The sequence below is a fragment of the Eleutherodactylus coqui genome, chromosome 2, assembly GCF_035609145.1.
Source record: "Eleutherodactylus coqui strain aEleCoq1 chromosome 2, aEleCoq1.hap1, whole genome shotgun sequence".
NCBI lineage: Eukaryota > Metazoa > Chordata > Amphibia > Anura > Eleutherodactylidae > Eleutherodactylus > Eleutherodactylus coqui.
This window is the reverse complement of record NC_089838.1, coordinates 241,510,590-241,527,186: the sequence shown is the minus strand read 5'-3', so window position 1 is coordinate 241,527,186 and position 16,597 is coordinate 241,510,590. Positions and strand designations below refer to the sequence as shown.

At 46.7% G+C, this 16,597-nt stretch overlaps 1 protein-coding gene across 13 annotated transcripts in view; it reads left to right on the top strand.

Moving 5' to 3' along the window:
* PPIP5K1 (diphosphoinositol pentakisphosphate kinase 1) overlaps positions 1–4,433 on the top strand; it is a 156,778-nt gene extending 152,345 nt beyond the window's left edge. For all 13 annotated transcript variants that reach the window (XM_066592720.1, XM_066592718.1, XM_066592715.1 and 10 more), the window contains one exon: positions 82–4,433. In XM_066592720.1, the coding sequence (XP_066448817.1) occupies positions 82–521 (440 nt within the window). In that variant the 3' untranslated portion in view covers positions 522–4,433. The remainder of the gene's footprint in view (positions 1–81) is intronic.
* The last annotated feature ends 12,164 nt before the right edge of the window (positions 4,434–16,597 follow it).

The following is a 16,597-nucleotide window of genomic DNA, read 5'->3' as shown; positions in this document are numbered from 1 at the left end:
TTATTTTTTTTAATCTAATGAAAGAACCCCTTTAATGAATATCAGTAAATGTTAACAAATACTTTCTATTGTCATTAACAGATAGCAGCGGTCCATCTAGCACTGTATCAAGTGCTGGACCTTCATCTCCAACCGCTATAGACCTTTCAGCACGTTTCAACTTTAATGAAAAGACACTAACTGAAGATCAGGGAAGAAAATTGAATCTTGAGAATGATGAGACAGCCAGCAGTCAAGACGTATGTCATAGCACACCTCCAGCTGAAGAACCTACAAATAATGACTTATTGTATTCCTCATCATTGCCTCCTTGTGACGTGCCAGCAGCATCGCAGCCATGTGTAGAAGATGAGACTAATTTTGAAACTGAACCAACAGGCGAAGATTTACTTTCAAACGAAGATTCTACAAAGGGGACAACATGGAACATGGACACTGATGATCAGATCCTTCAGCAGTCGGCACTAGATGAGCAACTGTTGACAGAGCTATCCATACATGGGCAGGAAACCTCACTTTAGATGACTAATTATTGGCATTTAACAGTCCCATTTTGGATCAAACAGTAGGGACAAATTTCAATCAATGCCATAAATAAAATGATAACCGACTTTAAGACATTTAATATAAATTTTTTATTCTGTTTCATTGGGTCAAAAAAATTTTAAACAGGTGCCTAGACGCCCACAAAGGACTTACTGTATGTACTTGAAGAATAAGTGTCGGTATGCCTCCTGCATCAGTTGTTTGACTATGGTGAATTAATTGATATACTTATAAGCTGCTGGAAAATGATAGATTTTTTTTTTCTTTTTACACCTAAGGTAAAAGTATGTCGACATGTCCAATCTTGACCGTTTCGGCCAAACGTAGTTTTAAAATTATACATGAATGATTGTTTGCAGTGGCCAACAAAAGACTTGTGCCTGCTAATAAATGAGCTATCATGTTTGAATAGTTTGGCAGTTGTCCTCTAAAACTAGTATTGCATGATTAGCCAATTAGGACTGATCATTTGCCACTTTTACACTTCCTTACCCTTTTAAATATGCCAGTGATCTGCCAGTTTGGTCTGGCATGTTGATGATTTGATCGGCTACATTCTGGCTGATCCTAATCTTATGTGTATGGCTAGATTCTGGTGGCTTTTACCTGCAAGATAATGGGAAAAATAAGGCTTCAACCACTTATTTAACGTCTTTTGGTCGATGTCTTGAACTTTAATTGAACATGTAAAACTCTTTATGGACTGCTAGCAACTTGTACAGTTGGATGGGACTTGTTTAGTTGCACTCTGCACTGCAAATATTTGCAGTCTAATACAGTGGAAACCTTTCTAATCCTAGTTCCTTTTAGTGAACAATTTGGACTTTTGCTCAACTTTGGCACCAATAAAAATCTTACGGCAGCGGATTAACTCATTTGTAGAATTAGATGATTGTGAAAGAATTGTTACCATACTGAAGAACCACTGATCTAGAGCTTAAGCACCACCTAGAACGTGCTCATACTTACCAAGCGGGTGATTGAGAAGAGGTTTTATGGTAAAGACTTTCTAAATACCTTTGTAGTGAATACTATTATTTATTGACCTTTATTTTTATATTCATCTATTTTCATTAGTATTCTCTGCATAGTGACCTATAGGTCCTAGCAATGCTGGTAACAATGGTACATCCATATCTTATCGGCACTGAATAATAACTGAAAGAAGTGTAATACATAATTTAAGGGAAGATTGAGTACAGTCTTGAAACTACTGAATATTGAGGGTTGTGTCATACACAAAACTCTTCAAAGGACTGTGTTAATGGGTATTGTACCATGTGAAGTATAATACTGTGAGGTTTTACTTCTGGACACTCATCAGAACCACAAGACGCCTTCAGGTTGGAATGAATTTCTTAGAATTTGATATCAATACCTTGAAGGATTCATCACTGTCATTCTGAAAATGTGTCTACTTTGACCTTTTATGTCATACGCCATTTGCATTCTACGCTCTTGTGGTATGACGGATTGTGCCAGAGAGGCGTTAATTAAAAAATATTTTTGAATGTGTTTTGTTAGCACCTACATCCAATAGTTGAGTTTCATTTATTCTGCCTACTTTGGTAGATTGTATGTAGAATATACTGCCAGGTGTCCCTCTTTTGGACGCCAAGAGATTTATACTAAAGCAGCTAGAGCAGTTACGACTTTATATTTTATATATTGATTGGACTTACAGGGTGCATTGTTGTCCTGATGAATACTTGAAAATCACTACTGAGCAAGAATTTTTTTTCTTGCCTATGGTTCACAGTCCACTTATCGAACAAATGTTTAGGTGCCAAAAAAAAATAACAATAATAATTGTTTTCTGCTTTCCTAAGTATTGCTAGGAATACGAATCCTATAAACTTAAGGAAACCAACAGTGGAATGTAATTTTGAAACCGTAATAATTGAATAATAGGCTTGAGCTTTATACAACATGATGGACACACTTACTAGAATGCATCCTGTGATGTTCTACTTGACCGCAAATTATGGCTACCGGTTTTGATGTACTGAAGTTTTGGTTTTCTAAATACACAGGTACATTTTTCTAAATGCATTTTAAAGCATTCTTTAATTCTTTTTTTTTTGTTATGTTGTTTAAATATATTAAATTGTAATTTATTGTAAAAAAAATATTTAAAAACATAAATAAAAGTAAATAACTAAAGCAAACAATATAAATTTGTAATAAAACCGGAAGCCCTAATTGTAGATTGATATGGGTTTATTGTATCAGAAGTGAAGAGAAAAATGCTATTTTTTAAATCTATTAGAATTTAAATGGATTAAATCTATATTATATATATATATATATAAAAGTTTATGTAGGAACACTTGTCTAATGTATTTCTCCAAGCTGTATGGACCATGTTACCACTCTGCTGAATACAGGAAGGTTGTGTCTGCTTTAATCCTCTGTGTTTGTGATCAGTAGGTGTCATGTATACATATGCTGGATGCTCAGGCTTTGTACGCATTCTAGATTATGATGTAAATTGTCACTGTTGTCACTTTATGTTGTGATTATCTTTATAAGTGTTGTTTTGCTGCAGTGTGCATAAGTTATATAGTACATAGGTTTTCTGTGCTGAACTCTTTCCTGCTGTGGCTGTACACAATGGGCTTCTTAATTTAAAAGGATATACAAGTTAAGGAAACAAGGGAATGAATCTTGCACTTTCTTTAGGTCTCCTTTTCAGTGGAACATATGTTGTGTTTGTTAACAGATATATATTCTGTTCACAAAATAATCAATCTGAAGATATGAGAGAATTACTAAAACGTCCAATCTGCTCTGAAACAATCCATCCAATGCTTAGAAATAAGACCTTCTTCAAGCACTGTAGATTGACAGAGTTCCTGCCACTATTCCGATTTGGGCTTTTTTTTTTGTGTAGGAGCTATAGTGATGATGATGATGCCTTGCACTGTATAAAAGGCTGGATGCGCCCATACATCATACTAATAAGACTTCTAAAAAAACGACAGTCTTAGGCCGCCTGCAGACGAGCGGAAATCCCGCCGCGGGATTTCCCGCGGGATTTCCGCCGCTGAAAGTCTGCATAGGAGTGCATTACAATACGCACTCCTATGCAGACGGCCGCGGTTTGGCCGCGCGAAATCTCGCGCGGCAAACAAACCGCGGCATGTTCTAATTTTCTGCGGGGCACGCACTCACCTGGCCGCCGGCTCCGGTCTGCGCATGCGCCGGCTGCGCGGCAGCCGACACATCAAAGAGCCGGGGCCGCCAGGCGCGGGTGAGTACGCGCTCGTCCCTGCAGGCTCTGGGGTCGGATCGCGCGGCGAGATTTCTCGCTGCCGGATCCGACCCGCTCGTCTGCAGGCGGCCTTAGTGAAAAGAAAGCAGATTCTGAAAGATTTTTTTTCCATATTTTGACGCAATGTACGTCTAAAAATTGAGTGGAAGCCCTTCTTTTGTCTGGTCCTTTCATAGGAGGAATGCAAATGATGGACTTACTGTTTACTGTTATGTCTTAAAGAACATGTCTTTTAGTCATTTACTTACTGTTAATTAGAAAAGAGTTGGTGCCCACTTTAGTTGACTATATATATCCGATGTTCCCATTGTCTTTCTTGTGTACAATTCAGTTTTGAATGTTAACCCAAAGTTCAGTAGGATATAAAAATATATATAAAGTTGTATCCCTAACTCTCAAAACAATAGGAAAAGGCATTTCCTAAGTTGACCACAACGTTTTAAGTTGTCTCTTCTCCGTGACCTTTTAACAAAATTTAGGACTGAGGAATAATGTCATCTCATTTTATCTTTGATCACTCCATAAAACGCCTGCCTCTGGGGTTATAAGATTATAATTCCACTAGAAAACAGAACCTCCGACACTTCCGTGGATACCAGAACAAAAACATAATTTTATTTAGACATCATGGATAAAAAGCATCTTCCAAAAACGTTTTTTGCGCTTACATGTTTCGAACAGAGTTCTTTTTCATAGCATGCTATGAATAATAACTCTGTACAAAACATATAAGCGCAGAAAACGTTTTTGGAAGATGCTTTTTATCCATGATGTCTAAATAAAATCCTGCTTTTGTTCTGGTATCCACGGAAGTGTCGGAGGTTCTGTTTTCTATTGCTGTGGGGTGTGCTTGCACCTGTCCGTGCACCCGACTGTTGTTGTATCCATGCTGTGAGTTGGCATTTTGGTATACATTGATTATAATTCCACTACTATAAATCTTATAACTCTGGGGTTATAAGATTATAAATCTATAATGTGTTGAATGACTGTGTGACCTTGTGCTGCACAACAAGAACAGGATATGAGCTGATCATGGAATGTTTGCTGCCCATAACCCTTTATGTTCTAGGAGGTCGAGGGCTTCCTATTATTGTCAAGTATTTGTCCAGATTTATGTAAATAAAGCGTAATCTTTGTGTCACAGTTATGTGGATTCATCTCTGCAATGATAATGATTTTCATGACCTCCTAGTGCATTATTGTATCTTAGATCTTGATTTCACACCATTAAAGGGGTTTTCCAGGTTAACTATTGATGACCTATCTTTAGGATAGGTCATCCATTGCAGAGAGGTGGAGGTCCCCTGCTCGGGACTCCCACCATCCCTCAGCTAATGAGAAGATTTTGCTGTAGACATCCTGTGGAAAGGGGATAACTTTATATCTTGACACAACCTTATTAAGTGTCTTTGCTCTTTCTTGAGTAGGACCTTTATGAAGTAGTACTGTATGGCTGTGGCTATTGCAATATTTCACAGAAGATTAGATCTAACAGTTTGGAGTTTGCAATAGTAGAAACAGAGTTGTATGCTTAACGTGCACAATGATTAAGCTTCATTAATATAAAGCAATAGTACTCCTTTAAAGGGGTTGTACATGATTCGAAAAATATGGCTGTCATAGCTGTCCATTGTCTGGTTTTACAGTCCAGCTGCATTGAAGTTAATGTGGTTGAGCTGCCATGCCACACATAACCTGTGGACACGTGCAGCAATGAATTTGGCAGAAAACAGTCATGCTTTTAAAATCCTGTAACCCCCTTTATGTTCTGTATTTTTTGGATCCATCTTACAATGATAATGGTGCTCATCTCTATCTTAGACCTTGGTTCCACTCTATTAAGAATTTTTGCTTTTTTCTTGAGTTCTACCATTATGGGTAAAGTTTGTTAATGAATAGTTCCCTTTTTATCATGTAAAATAATTTACTATATCCTTTTTATGAAATGGCAAAATAATATAATGTACCTATTAAATCACAAGACATTCTACCCCCAAATACGGAGTAACTGTTTGTAGACCGCCCTTTTAGGCTCACTATTGCCATATGTTTTTTATAATTGTATGTTTTTTGACATGTTGAATTGTATACTAGGTCTGGGTCATGCTATATAGAGACTGCCTATACCATGTTAAAGCCATATATTTTAAGTACTTGTATGAAAACTTATAACTTTAAAAGACTGAGAGATTTCTGTAGTCCTCTTGAATGGTTACAACCACTTGTCTGTTATGTCTCATTGTTCTGTGTTGCATATGGTACAGTATTCTTGCTAAAAATACTGCACTCCCTACTGTATGTAACCCTAGAAAAGTACACAAATGGCTTCTTGTTGAATTGCAGCAAATCCTGTGTTAAAGCAATAAAGTTGAGTTAAAAACGCATATTACTCTCATTTAGAGTCATACTTTGTAAAGTTTTATCACTGTAAAGTTATAAAATGGACATAAAATTTGCAACTACGTTTCGCCTCATTTTAGAGCACTGCTCACAACGTAGGTCCAAGTTGTGTTTAAGTGAAAATGTTCTATTTCAGAAACTGAGTTGCGTAAATATTTTCAGCACAAAATGCCTGCTGCAAGAGTACTTCACTGATGCTGGTCTGCTGGATACATTTCAGAACAGTCGGTAGTCGACAATAGGGTTTCCAGCTATAACTGAAGTAACGATTAGCAGTATCCTGTATATAAAGCCTAGCTGAAGAGGTGAGGACACAGCATTTAACATTTATGCCTATTGCAGTTATGGAAACGGCCAACCATTGGAACCTAACCATAAATGTCAATTTTCACAATACCCCTTTAAGCACCATTAGATGGCCACTCTGTCAAAGACTCCTTTTTCTTCTTCTATGCCCACCTCACCCGATTGCGTGTCACAATCTGGAGGTCTCCTCTGTGTATTGCAGCCACTTCCATGCAGTGCAGCCCCTTGTCTGATGCTAATCAGGCACCATCTTGATGATGAGATTTTTTACTTTCACTTTTAAATCAACCACATGATGCATCAGCACCGAATTAGCTAGAGGCTATACCATTTTTGCTTGCCGGGGGGGGGGGGGGGATTTTCTATATTCACCTAAATAAGCTGCATGTCATAAGTATATAGTCAGGAGGATGAGCTGTGATCTCTATTATAACTGTGTGACAGAAGCTGTGTGATCATCAGCAGTAACTGTGACAAGAGTATCTGTGTCCCCTTCTCAGTGTGTGAGTCTGTTACATGCACCCTACCACTGAAACAGCCTGGACGTTGACTAGTTTCAGACAGCATAACCCCAATTAGATCTTAGCTGGTCAGAATCTAGATCACATGACTAGAGATGAGCGAGCGTACTCGCTAAGGTAAACTACTCGAGCGAGTAGTGCCTTATACGAGTACCTGTTCACTCATCTCAAAAAGATTCGGGTCCCGGCGGCGAGTTGCAGGAGTGAGCGGGGGGGAGGGGGGGGAGAGTGAGAGATCCCCCCCCACCCCCCGCTCTTCCCCGCCAGCACCCAAATCTTTTGAGACGGGCGGGCAGGTACTCGCATAAGGCACTACTCGCTCGAGTAGTTTGCCTTAGCGAGTACGCTCGCTCATGTCTACATATGACCATCTGAGGAGAAAGACTCCTGGAGTTTCAGATAGAAAGGAATAACTAATAGAGATGAGCGAACGTACTCGTCCGAGCTTGATACTCGTTCGAGTATTAGCGTGTTCTAGAGGCGAGTACCACGCGATGTTCGAGTTACTTTCACTTTCATCTCTGAGACGTTAGCGCGCTTTTCTGGCCAATAGAAAGACAGGGAAGGCATTACAACTTCCCCCTGCGACGTTCAAGCCCTATACCACCCCCCTACAGTGAGTGGCTGGCGAGATCAGGTGTCACCCGAGTATATAAATCGGCCCCTCCCGAGGCTCGCCACAGATGCATTCTGACATAGAGGAGGGAAAGTGCTGTTGGTGCCGGAGCTGCTATAGGGAGAGCGTTAGGAGTTATTTTAGGCTTCAAGAACCCCAACGGTCCTTCTTAGGGCCACATCTGACCGTCTGCAGTACTGTTGAGGCTGCTTTTAGCAGTGTTGCACAATTTTATTTTTTTTGTATATCGGCCGTGCAGAGCATTGCGTCCGCAGTCTGCAGTCATTGTACAGAGTATAGGGCCAGTACTGGTGAGGCAGGGAAAGAGATATTCAGGCTATATAGGCAGTGGGCTTTTTCCAAAAAATTGGGCAAAAATACTATATTTGGGCTGCCTGTGACAGTCTTCAGTTTACTGCGTGTCTGCTGGGGGTAGTAGTCGTAATTAATACGCAGCTAAGCGTTACAGCAGGCTTGCGCAAAATTGTTTCCTGGATCTGCTGTCTCTGTTACATGATCGCCGTCATCCCGCCAGAGGGAAACAGTATACATAATATTATACGCTGCCTACAGTATCTGTCTGCTGTATCAGCTCAGCATTTAAAAAAAATAGAAGCAAAATACTTAAGGCCTACTACTGGCCTTTGGCCACTTGACTGCTTCTGCGCTGTGAATTCCACTAGCTCAGTCATACGCACCTACGTCTCACTACAGGCGTGTGCAAAATTGTTTCCTGGCTCTGCTGTGCGTTACGTAAGGGAAGTCAGCCTCCAACCACAGGCCAATAAGCGGCACATTTAATTACAGCGTTCTGTTTCTGCACTACTGGTAATACAGCATGCTGAGGGGTAGGGGTAGGCCTAGAGGACGCGGACGAGGACGCGGAGGCCCAAGTCAGGGTGTGGGCACAGGCCGAGCTCCTGATCCAGGTGTATCGCAGCCGACTGCTGCGGGATTAGGAGAGAGGCACGTTTCTGGCGTCCCCACATTCATCTCACAATTAATGGGTCCACGCGGTAGACCTTTATTAGAAAATGAGCAGTGTGAGCAGGTCCTGTCGTGGATGGCAGAAAGTGCATCCAGCAATCTATCGACCACCCAGAGTTCTACGCCGTCCACTGCTGCAACTCTGAATCCTCTGGCTGCTGCTCCTCCTTCCTCCCAGCCTCCTCACTCCATTACAATGACACATTCTGAGGAGCAGGCAGACTCCCAGGAACTGTTCTCGGGCCCCTGCCCAGAATGGGCAGCAATGGTTCCGAATCCTCTCCCACTGGAGGAGTTTGTCACGACCGATGCCCAACCTTTGGAAAGTTCCCAGGGTCCGGGGGATGAGGCTGGGGACTTCCGGCAACTGTCTCAAGAGCTTTCAGTGGGTGAGGAGGACGATGACGATGAGACACAGTTGTCTTTCTCGTCCGTATCATTGGGGGACCCAGCCAGACCATGGGATATAGCCACTGCCACTAGGAGGCGACACTAAGCAAAAGTGTTAGCTCCTCCCACCAGGCTATATCACCCCTGCAGGCACTCAGCTAATTAGTTTTTAGCTTAGTGTCTAGCAAGGAGGCAGACATGTCAGGTCCAGGAGGACTTTATGGCGGGCATACGGGGAGTCGGGGCTTTTCCCTGGCTTTCCTGTACTCCCGGGGAGGGCGCAGGCAGATGGTGTCTCCACCACTCTGCGGCGCCCTACCCAGCGAAGAAAAGGTGGCACGACCCTGCCTATGTGCATTGGCGTCGTTGGCCCGCCAGCAATAGGGTTCCCCCCTCTGGAGCAGCGCCCCTCTCTGACGGCGAGCGCAGGGGGGAACACTGCTGGAGCGCAGATGGAGAGAAGGGAGCGTATCCGGGAGAAGGGAACGGAACGTCAAGCCTCCCTCCAAGTCTGCGGTCGGCTGCCAGGAACCCCTTCAGAGGACCCCAACCACCTTGGAAGGTCCTGGGGAAAGGAGTTCAGGTGCATTTACTCCTTCTCTTTACCTATCTCCCCCTCTCTCCTCTGCCTAATTCAGTGCATATGGGATTATGTCCTTCCCCCCTCCCCCTCTCCCCTCTCTATCCAGAGACACTGCTGAAAAGGGGGAGCTGGGTGCTTACCGGCCAAGGCTGGGAGGGGGTGGATGCTCGACCACAGGAATGTATGGTTGCGGGTGACTGCTGCGGCCGCGGGCAGTGGATCACGGCTGTGGGACAAGGAGCAGGCTGCAGAGTGAGCTGCGGCGCCCCGGGGGGCGGGGCGCCGGCCACGGGGACGCATTAGTGTGGTGCACCTTGCACTTCCTGTGATGCGTTTGGACTTCCGGGGCAGGCCACGCCCACCCCAGCCGGGCGGGACTTTCAGGGAGGCGGCCAGCAGAGAGGATGGCCGCTCCCAGTAGCTCTTACAAGGAACTACTTACTAGTGAGCAGCTCCACTTCTTGCAATTGGCACTTACTGCGGCAGGTGTTTCTCTCCAAACCGCAAGCACCTCCTGGCAGTGCGGTTTGTTCTACAATCAGCAAGCTCCAGTCAGCACCCATCGGTCAGCAGCACCCATCGGTCAGCAGCACCAGTCGCCAGCAGCGACAGTCACCTGCAGCGACAGTCTCCAGCGGCGGCAGCTTCCAGCATCTTTACCACAGAGAAGGCCGCCAGGTCCCAGAAGCTCCAGCTGGGCCAGGACAACCGCAGGACGGGGTAAGCCCTGCCAAGGCAGCTCTCCCCTGTGTTTGCTAACCCCTGCGGGTACTCGCTCTCAGCAGTACACGGAGACACCCTACCCCTATTCCCACCACTCCCTTGCGGTTATCTGTAGGTGTGGATTGCTTCATGTCTGACCCTAGACCAGAGGGTTCCAGTCAGGCTATGGGGAGGGCGAAATACTATGTGTGCACGTTATGCAACGCTAAGTTCCCAAGCGGTCAGGCGGAGCTCCGCTGTGTAGCCTGTAACCCAGTGCGATCAGCTCCAGGGACCCCGGTGCCCCCCGCCGCCCCTGTAGAGCAGGTAACCGAGCCTGAATGGGCTAGATCACTGGCCGCTGCAGTGTCAGGACTAGCCAGATCGTCGGCCGCAATATTGCGCCGATTAGAATCCGATTCAGAGGTGTCTTCCCCGGAGCGTTTTCAGGGAGGGTCGCGCAAAAGGCGGAGATCCCGCAGCTCTGAAGGGGTTTCTCACAGGTCTTGTCGGTACAGAAGGTCATCCAGATCTTCTAGGTCTCAACAATCTAGAGAGTCTTTTCATGCTCCTCTTGGTTCCAGGGAAGCATCCCGGACGTATTATAGGTCCAGGGAAGCTTCTAAGCGGTCTCTGCATACAGGGAGGGCGGCTAGATCAGATCCCTCACTGGCCTCATGCTCCTCAACTCTTCAAGCTGCAGACCAAGATCAGCCTCCGCACGGTTTTTCGGGGGGTAGTAGCGGTCTGGAGGAGGAGGAAGCGTCTGCAGTGTCATCACTGTCAGACAAGAGATTGTTTTGCCCAAGACTCGCTCCAAGGCACCTACGGGCGCAAGGACGGGAGTATCAGTTTGAGGGTCTTTCCCCACCCGCTATTTACAGGGTGGGGGGGGCAGGCTCTTGGGGTTCCAGAATGTATGGTTAGCCCGCGTGACCGACGCCCGGGTACAGGAGGTCGTCTCACGAGGGTATGCCATCGAATTTGAAACATTGCCACGGGAGCATTTTATCAGATCCAGGATACCGAAGGACCCAGGAAAGGCAACACAGCTGCACCAGGCAATAAAACAACTGTTGGCGCAGGGAGTAGTGGTGCCGGTGCCGGGGTGTCAGCACGGAAGGGGTTTTTATTCGAATCTCTTCATAGTTCCCAAGAAGGATAGCAGAGTCAGACCGGTCCTCGACTTACGAAGGCTATATCATTACATCAAAGCAAGACATTTCAGGATGGAGTCCCTCAACTCGGTAATAGCGTCTATGGAACCGGGGGAGTTCCTGGCGTCAGTGGATATCAGGGACGCGTACCTGCATATTCCAATTCGCGACTCTCACCAGCAGTTTTTACGCTTCGAGGTCCAGGGGAGCCATTACCAATTTGTAGCGCTGCCATTCGGGCTCTTGACAGCCCCTAGAGTCTTTACAAAGGTGCTGGCAGCGGTAATGGCACTACTCCATACAAGGGGGGTGATAGCCATCCCTTACCTGGACGACATACTGGTGAAGGCTCCAGACCAGGAAGGCAATCTAGAGAGCCTGAGAATCACACTTCAGACTTTGGAGGAATTCGGTTGGGTCATAAACCACAAGAAATCATGTCTACTACCAACCCAACAGTTGGAATTTCTGGGAAGCACCAGATTCGCCTGCCGCAAGCGAAAGCAGTAACACTGGTCAACAAGGTGCGCCCGCTACTTCAGGGGAGGCAAACGACCATCAGGTATTGCATGAGAGTACTGGGCATGATGGTAGCCTCCTTCGAGGCCATACCATTCGCACAGTTTCATTCCAGGGAGTTCCAGCATTTCATTTTGGCACACTGGAACAGGTCGCAGTGGACGTTAGACCAGCGAATCTCCATAACACCAAAGGTTCGCCTTGCCCTGAGATGGTGGACGAGTCTCCGGAGAATCCAAGGTGGTCGGTCACTGTTTCCAGGACAGTGGAGGATACTGACCACGGACGCCAGTTGTTACGGCTGGGGCGGAACTTTGGAGGGACACTCCACCCAGGGGAGGTGGTCACAGGACGAGGCAAGGCTACCGATAAACGTCCTGGAGCTGCGAGCCATACGGTGAGCACTGCAGTTTTTCCATCCACAGCTTAACAGAAAGGATGTGAAAGTCCAGACAGATAATGCCACGGCAGTGGCATACATCAACCGCCAGGGAGGCACAAGAAGTGCGAGAACAATGACAGAGGTATCCGGCATACTCAGCTGGGCGGAGAAACATCTACAGTCCATATCGGCAGTTCACATCCCGGGGGTAGAAAACTGGGTAGCGGATTTTCTCAGTCGAAAGACAGTGGACCCCGGCGAATGGCAGCTGCATCCGGAGGTCTTTCAAGCGATATGTCAGCGCTGGGGCACCCCGGACGTGGATATGATGGCTTCCAGACTAAATTACAGGGTTCTCCCTTTCGTGGCACGCTCAAGAGATCCTCAGGCGGTAGCAGTGGACGCCCTACTGGTCTCGTGGGCAGGGTTCAGACTACCATACGTGTTTCCTCCTCTTCCACTCATTCCGAGGATATTAAAGAAGATCAAGAGGGAAGGAGGACCAGCAATCCTGGTCGCTCCGGATTGGCCGAGGCGAGCATGGTATCCAGACATAATTGAAATGTTGGCCGACGCTCCGTGGCCACTCCCAGAACGGGAGGACCTACTATCACAAGGACCAATCTTCCACCCGAATCCAAAGTCATTTCGTTTGACGGCCTGGCCGTTGAGACCACGATATTGAAAAAAAAAACAAAAAAAAAAAAACACGGGTATTTTCGGAAGCAATTATCCGAATTATGGTCCAAGCCAGGAAGCCGACATCCTCGAGAATTTATTATCGCATATGGAGACGCTTTTTTTTTTAGCTGGTGTGAAGACCGCCATATACATCTCATGCGTTTTCTCACTAGCAAACATTCCGGATAGCGGCCCACTCTACAAGGGGCAGTGGAGGCTTCCTTGGCGGTTCAGCATGGAGCCTCAGCATTACAGGTATGTAGGGCAGCCACTTTGGCGTCCCTGCATACATTTGCAAAATTCTATACGGTCCATACATATGCATCAGCGGATGCTGCCCTGGGTAGAAGGGTTCTACAGGCAGCAGCCCCCTGACTACTGGGACCTTTTTTTCTGGGAATTCCCACCCTTTTATTTACAGGACTGCTTTTGTACGTCCCATGGTCTGGCTGGGTCCCCCAATGATACGGACGAGAAACGAATATTTTTGGTATAACTTACCGTAAAATCTCTTTCTCGTCACGTTCATTGGGGGACACAGCACCCTCCCAAGGATTAATTTCTTTGTAGCAGGGCGGAGCCCTTTGGTCTCAGGTCACAGATGACGAGATATATATCCAGAAGACTGGTATGTCTTTCCTTGGTTTACGTTAAAGTGTAAATAATTTTTTGTGTACTCCCACTGGCTGTTCCTACTGCTTGCATACAAACTAATTAGCTGAGTGCCTGCAGGGGTGATATAGCCTGGTGGGAGGAGCTAACACTTTTGCTTAGTGTCGCCTCCTAGTGGCAGTGGCTATATCCCATGGTCTGGCTGTGTCCCCCAATGAACGTGACGAGAAAGAGATTTTACGGTAAGTTATACCAAAAATATTCGTATCACTCAGGTAGTAGTAATTGGAGTAAGTACGAGGGAGGAGCGCACAGAGGATTCGGAGGAAGAGCAGCAGGACGATGAGGTGACTGACCCCACCTGGTTTGCTACGCCTACTGAGGACAGGTCTTCAGAGGGGGAGGCAAGTGCAGCAGCAGGGCAGGTTGGAAGAGGCAGTGCGGTGTCCAGGGGTAGAGGCAGGGCCAGACCGAATAATCCACCAACTGTTTCCCAAAGCGCCCCCTCGCACCATACCACCCTGCAGAGGCCGAGGTGCTCAAAGGTCTGGCAGTTTTTCACCGAGAGTGCAGACGACCGACGAACAATTTTTGCTGAAGTCTAGTTTTAATCTTCTCTATTTTGTCATAAGCAGCTTCTTTTTCTTCATACCGTTGATTTGTAGTTTCTAATTCTTTTTGAAATTTCCTCTTTTGCTCTTTAACAAGGTCCAAGGACGCAACACTCTCCTCCATTTTCTTTTCCATAACTGACACCTGAGCTAGAAGTATTGAAGTCTGCTTTACCAGGTTTCTCCTAGTTTCTGCATCTTCTTCCAACTGCTTGAGAAACATCTTTCTCATCCTCCATTGTTTGCAGGTGTGCACCAAGGTAAAGCCTCTGCTGCGTCTTTTCCTGCAGCAGCTTCTGATACTCCTCAACCCTAGCCTCCAACTCCACCTGCAGTTTGTTCAGCCTCCCAGATAGCTCTGTCTGCACTCTGTCACTTTCAGAGATTTGTACTTGAAGCTGCATCTCTACTGCATCTCTCTTGCATTCAGACTGACTTCTGCTTGTCCTTTAATAGCATCTTTACCCTTTGTAAGGTAACCAGACGTTTGGATTTAGGCGGGACAGTCCCGCCTTCCGCCGATAGCATTGTGTGCATTCGGGATCTTTTTTTAATTTTTTTTTTCAGTCACACGGGCGCATCGGCGCCCATGTAACTGCAGGTAGCAGACGGCCGCAACCGAAGACGGACATCTCCCCGCAGCGCCAGAGGAAAGAACACACGACCGGCTTCATTGCCGGCCACGTGTTCCCCCATCAGCGCCGCAGAGAGACACCCGCCCCCAGGCACGGCCGTCCCCTAACCGTCAGTCACAGGGGAGCATCGGCGCCGGTGTACGGGCGCCGATGCCACCGTGCGACCGAGCCCCGAGGCTGCGTTTCTTAGAATAGGAGCAGATGGATTAAAGCGCACATAGCAAAAAAAAAACTGTTAGCAAAAAGATCTTTGACCGCTCTTCCCCTCAGCTCTCCTCTTTGGTTTTGCTAGAGAGGAAACAAGAGCACAGGAGAGGAGGCGCTGCTGCAGGTGCACATACACTTCCGCCCACCGGCAGCAGCGCTGAGAGGATCATCTGCACTGGGAAGACTAGGAGGAAGGTAAGTATATGGGTCACTGGGCTAGTATAGGGGAGCACTAATAATATGCATCACTGTATGGGTTACTTATTGCTGGGGCTTCTGTGGGGGTCTCTACTATTACTGGGGCTTCTGTGGGGCTCTTTACCTTTCCTAGAGCTTCTGTGGGGGGTCTCTACTATTGCTGGGGCTTCTGTGTGTGTGTGTGTGTGTGTGGGGGGGGGTTCACTATTATTGCTGGGGCTTCTGTAGGGGGTTCACTATTATTGCTGGGGCTTCTGTAGGGGGTTCACTATTATTGCTGGGCCTTCTGTAGGGGGGCACTATTATTGCTGGGGCTTCTGTAGGGGGGTCACTATTATTGCTGGGGCTTCTGTAGGGGGGTCACTATTATTGCTGGGGCTTCTGTAGGGGGGGCACTATTATTGCTGGGGCTTCTGTAGGGGGGGGCACTATTATTGCTGGGGCTTCTGTAGGGGGGGCACTATTATTGCTGGGGCATCTGTAGGGGGGGCACTATTATTGCTGGGGCTTCTGTAGGGGGGTCACTATTATTCCTGGGGCTTCTGTAGGGGGGTCACTATTATTGCTGGGGCTTCTGTAGGGGGGTCACTATTATTGCTGGGGCTTCTGTAGGGGGGGTCACTATTATTGCTGGGGCTTCTGTTGGGGTGGGGGGTCACTATTACTGCTGGGGCTTCTGTAGGGGGGTCACTTATTGCTGGGGCTTCTGTGGGGGGGTCACTATTATTGCTGGGGCTTCTGTAGGGGGTCACTATTATTGCTAGGGCTTCTGTGAGGAGGTCACTATTATTGCTGGGGCTTCTGTGGGGGGGCACTATTATTGCTGGGGCTTCTGTAGGGGGGTCACTATTATTGCTGGGGCTTCTGTAGGGGGGTCACTATTATTGCTGGGGCTTCTGTAGATGGGGATCACTATTATTGCTGGGGCTTCTGTAGGGGGGTCACTATTGCTGGGGCTTCTGTAGGGGGGTCACTATTATTGCTGGGACTTCTGTAGGGGGGTCACTATTATTGCTGGGGCTTCTGTAGATGGGGATCACTATTATTGCTGGGGCTTCTGTAGGGGGGTCACTATTATTGCTGGGGCTTCTGTAGGGGGGTCACTATTATTGCTGGGGCTTCTGCAGGGGGTCACTGTTATTGCTGGGGCGTCTGTAGGGGGGTCACTATTATTGCTGGGGCTTCTGTAGGGGAGGGTGACTATTATTGCAGGGGCTTCTGTAGGGAAGGGTCACTATTATTGCTGGGGCTTCTGCACCGGGTCACT